Here is a 4357-nt window from a genome sequence, read left to right as displayed (position 1 = left end):
GTTTGACCATGTCACCGTACTGATTACTGATATGAAGAGGAGGGTTCGCTGGCATGTTATAATTTTTTAAAACATAAATATCATGAAGAGATATTACTGGTCTATTAGAAAATCGAAAATCCACCTAGGAGATGTAATAAAATAGAGTTGAAGGTAGGTCATCATCACTCATCAACAAGGTACCATCTGCATAAAATCATTGGCACCTGCCCAGAATATTAATATGGTAAGTTTGTAACCAGTAAAATTGTATTATGCTCTGAAAAAAAGGGTGTACTATGCTCCTAAATTGACGAGGCATCAGTCATTACACGGCAGAGCCCAGAGAGATAAATGTCAAGACATTAAAACAAAATTAAAACAATATCCAAAGTAAGAAATGAAAATGTGACTTAATTTCGATATTTAATTTGGTGATTTGGGCAGTCCAGTACAGAAACTAAACATGAGTTCAGCTTAATCACAATTCACATGTCGTGATGCAATTGTATTATTCATTTAGATTTAGCAACCCGATGGAACTATTAATGAACTGGATGCATCAAATTAATGCACAATTGCAATGTCATTGCTAGGATTTAGGGAGTAAAAAACATTTAAGACAAGAGAACCACATCATAATTTGGTACAAAGATACCTCCATGAGACTGGCATTACTAAGGGAATCCAAAGGGCCGACATGGTGCTCTGAAAGCCTAGGTGGCCTCTGAGGAACAGATGGAGTTCTTCTATGGCGGCTACCAGTTCCGGATTGATCCATTCTCTACCCAAAAATAAATAAATAAACAAGCAAATCACAAACTTCGTAAGAATAAATTAAATATATAATGACTAGATAGTAGCCATTTAATGCTATTCTGAACATGCTCCACATGTAATTACGTTCAAGATAGCAAGAACAAATAAATAAATAAATAAACAAAAGAGTATTCAGTATTCACCTCGGATACAGGACTGTGCGATGGATCAGACAGGTGAGGAGGCAAAGAACCAGAACGCATGGACCTCGCAATCTTTTCTCTCGCTCTGAGTTCTTTCTTCAGCTTCGAATCTCCCTGCTGCATTTCCCTCACGCTCGGCGAAGGGATCTCGTTCATCTCCCACAGCGTCGCCGCCAGCTTCCTCGCCGACACCGGTGCTTGCTTCGCCTTCACTCCTCCCCCGCCGGACTGCGACGGCGGGTACTTAGGGGAGTCGAGTGCACGAAAAGTCGACGCCGCCGGAGATCTCGACGCCAAGAGCTTCCAGGTTGGGACGGGGGTGGTGGATCCGCCTCTCTTGCCGACGAGTATGGCCCTCTTGAACCTGTAGTTATGGAGCACGGAGGAGGATGACGAAGCCGATGACGAGCAACCTCGTTTTCTGATCTTACCAGGTATCATCATCATGTCCACGTTTCGGTTCTGCCTCGGCATCACGAACCCTTAATTAGTAATTACCATGCGAAAAACGGTGTCGTTTTTGGTGGTTTTCCCCTTCCTCTTCTTCTTCCTACTTTTAGTTTCTTTTTGTCTGACTCTCTTTGTTTTGTGTGGGTTAGTACTTACTGAGTAATAGTAGCTTAAGCTTAGTGCGCTAGATTTGATGAACGCAGCAATAGAGAGAGAGAGAGAAAGGGTGGGGAGCGATCCTACGCGGCCAAGGGTATGGTGTTCGTGACACGTGCCGGGATATGAATGGTGGAATGTGACCGCGTCGGAATCCGATGTGGGTTGATGGCGGAGAAAGGGTATGGTATTATTACGGTGACAACATGTATGCTGCTTTTGGCAGTTGGCAGCCCTTAACTCAACGCCAACTTTGACTTTGACCCTTCATAGTGAGGGAGTTAGTGACCTGGTTCTTCTGTTGAGGTTTAGGAATATAGAGTATGATTATTGATTAGAGCGTAGCCTAGACTTTTTTATGGACTTTTTATTTCAAAAAAATACTAAATGACTATTTGAATTTATTTTTTTAGTTATTATTTAGTTATTAATTTAATTTTTTAATTTGTTTTATATTTTAAAATATTAATAAAAGCATTGTTTGACCATGTCACCGTACTGATATGAATAGAGAAGAGGAGGGTTCGCTGGCATGTTATAATTTTTTAAAACATAAATATCATGAAGAGATATTACTGGTCTATTAGAAAATCCACAGTAAAACTAGGAGATGTAATAAAATAGAGTTGAAGGTAGGTCATCATCACTCATCAACAAGGTACCATCTGCATAAAATCATTGGCACCTGCCCAGAATATTAATATGGTAAGTTTGTAACCAGTAAAATTGTATTATGCTCTGAAAAAAAGGGTGTACTATGCTCCTAAATTGACGAGGCATCAGTCATTACACGGCAGAGCCCAGAGAGATAAATGTCAAGACATTAAAACAAAATTAAAACAATATCCAAAGTAAGAAATGAAAATGTGACTTAATTTCGATATTTAATTTGGTGATTTGGGCAGTCCAGTACAGAAACTAAACATGAGTTCAGCTTAATCACAATTCACATGTCGTGATGCAATTGTATTATTCATTTAGATTTAGCAACCCGATGGAACTATTAATGAACTGGATGCATCAAATTAATGCACAATTGCAATGTCATTGCTAGGATTTAGGGAGTAAAAAACATTTAAGACAAGAGAACCACATCATAATTTGGTACAAAGATACCTCCATGAGACTGGCATTACTAAGGGAATCCAAAGGGCCGACATGGTGCTCTGAAAGCCTAGGTGGCCTCTGAGGAACAGATGGAGTTCTTCTATGGCGGCTACCAGTTCCGGATTGATCCATTCTCTACCCAAAAATAAATAAATAAACAAGCAAATCACAAACTTCGTAAGAATAAATTAAATATATAATGACTAGATAGTAGCCATTTAATGCTATTCTGAACATGCTCCACATGTAATTACGTTCAAGATAGCAAGAACAAATAAATAAATAAATAAACAAAAGAGTATTCAGTATTCACCTCGGATACAGGACTGTGCGATGGATCAGACAGGTGAGGAGGCAAAGAACCAGAACGCATGGACCTCGCAATCTTTTCTCTCGCTCTGAGTTCTTTCTTCAGCTTCGAATCTCCCTGCTGCATTTCCCTCACGCTCGGCGAAGGGATCTCGTTCATCTCCCACAGCGTCGCCGCCAGCTTCCTCGCCGACACCGGTGCTTGCTTCGCCTTCACTCCTCCCCCGCCGGACTGCGACGGCGGGTACTTAGGGGAGTCGAGTGCACGAAAAGTCGACGCCGCCGGAGATCTCGACGCCAAGAGCTTCCAGGTTGGGACGGGGGTGGTGGATCCGCCTCTCTTGCCGACGAGTATGGCCCTCTTGAACCTGTAGTTATGGAGCACGGAGGAGGATGACGAAGCCGATGACGAGCAACCTCGTTTTCTGATCTTACCAGGTATCATCATCATGTCCACGTTTCGGTTCTGCCTCGGCATCACGAACCCTTAATTAGTAATTACCATGCGAAAAACGGTGTCGTTTTTGGTGGTTTTCCCCTTCCTCTTCTTCTTCCTACTTTTAGTTTCTTTTTGTCTGACTCTCTTTGTTTTGTGTGGGTTAGTACTTACTGAGTAATAGTAGCTTAAGCTTAGTGCGCTAGATTTGATGAACGCAGCAATAGAGAGAGAGAGAGAAAGGGTGGGGAGCGATCCTACGCGGCCAAGGGTATGGTGTTCGTGACACGTGCCGGGATATGAATGGTGGAATGTGACCGCGTCGGAATCCGATGTGGGTTGATGGCGGAGAAAGGGTATGGTATTATTACGGTGACAACATGTATGCTGCTTTTGGCAGTTGGCAGCCCTTAACTCAACGCCAACTTTGACTTTGACCCTTCATAGTGAGGGAGTTAGTGACCTGGTTCTTCTGTTGAGGTTTAGGAATATAGAGTATGATTATTGATTAGAGCGTAGCCTAGACTTTTTTATGGACTTTTTATTTCAAAAAAATACTAAATGACTATTTGAATTTATTTTTTTAGTTATTATTTAGTTATTAATTTAATTTTTTAATTTGTTTTATATTTTAAAATATTAATAATTAACTAATAACAAAAAACAATAAATTTTAATAATTTTTTAATACTTTTATAAAAAAAAGGGAGCTTAAAAGCACGATCACCGACCGTCCTTGACTTCTTGGAGTTATGAAGGGCATGCAAATTACAGCATGCACGAAAAATAGATTTTTCTATTGGTATCAAGAATATAAATGTAGTTTAAAAACACAAAGACCGATTTTAACGTATATTTTAATTTTAATATTTTTTTTACTAGACAAGAAAGAAAAAAAATAAAGAAAAGACAAATTTAAATTAATTGGCTAAGTTCATGTTTAGGTCTATTAGATATT

General features: G+C 39.9%; 2 protein-coding genes across 2 annotated transcripts in view; both read right to left on the bottom strand.

Moving 5' to 3' along the window:
- The window catches only part of LOC107604683, a 3894-nt gene extending 2050 nt beyond the window's left edge, over positions 1-1844 (bottom strand). The window contains exons 1-2 of the mRNA XM_016306330.2: positions 942-1844; positions 638-763 (exon numbers count right to left, since the gene is read on the bottom strand). Coding sequence (XP_016161816.1) covers positions 638-763; positions 942-1415 — 600 coding nt within the window. The 5' untranslated portion in view covers positions 1416-1844. The remainder of the gene's footprint in view (positions 1-637; positions 764-941) is intronic.
- On the bottom strand, positions 2056-3873 carry LOC110262418. Its single transcript, XM_021104592.1, has 3 exons — positions 2968-3873; positions 2664-2789; positions 2056-2232 (listed from the first exon to the last, which is right to left on the bottom strand). Exons 1-3 carry the CDS (start codon positions 3439-3441, stop codon positions 2191-2193), a joined length of 642 nt encoding a protein of 213 aa, XP_020960251.1. The 5' UTR covers positions 3442-3873; the 3' UTR covers positions 2056-2190.

This window comes from Arachis ipaensis, chromosome B06 (genome assembly GCF_000816755.2).
Source record: "Arachis ipaensis cultivar K30076 chromosome B06, Araip1.1, whole genome shotgun sequence".
Classification (NCBI taxonomy): Eukaryota; Viridiplantae; Streptophyta; class Magnoliopsida; order Fabales; family Fabaceae; genus Arachis; species Arachis ipaensis.
This window is presented reverse-complemented; position numbering and strand designations above follow the sequence as displayed.

What these genes read in the sequence shown, in the direction of transcription:
- LOC110262418 (XM_021104592.1), bottom strand. Translation starts at nt 3,441, where the DNA reads ATGCCGAGGCAGAACCGAAACGTGGACATGATGATGATACCTGGTAAG. An exon ending in CGCACAGTCCTGTATCCGAG is followed by an intron (nt 2,790 to 2,967) that starts GTGAATACTGAA and finishes ATTTTTGGGTAG; the next exon opens with AGAATGGATCAATCCGGAAC. An exon ending in GTAATGCCAGTCTCATGGAG is followed by an intron (nt 2,233 to 2,663) that starts GTATCTTTGTAC and finishes TATTCTGGGCAG; the next exon opens with GTGCCAATGATTTTATGCAG.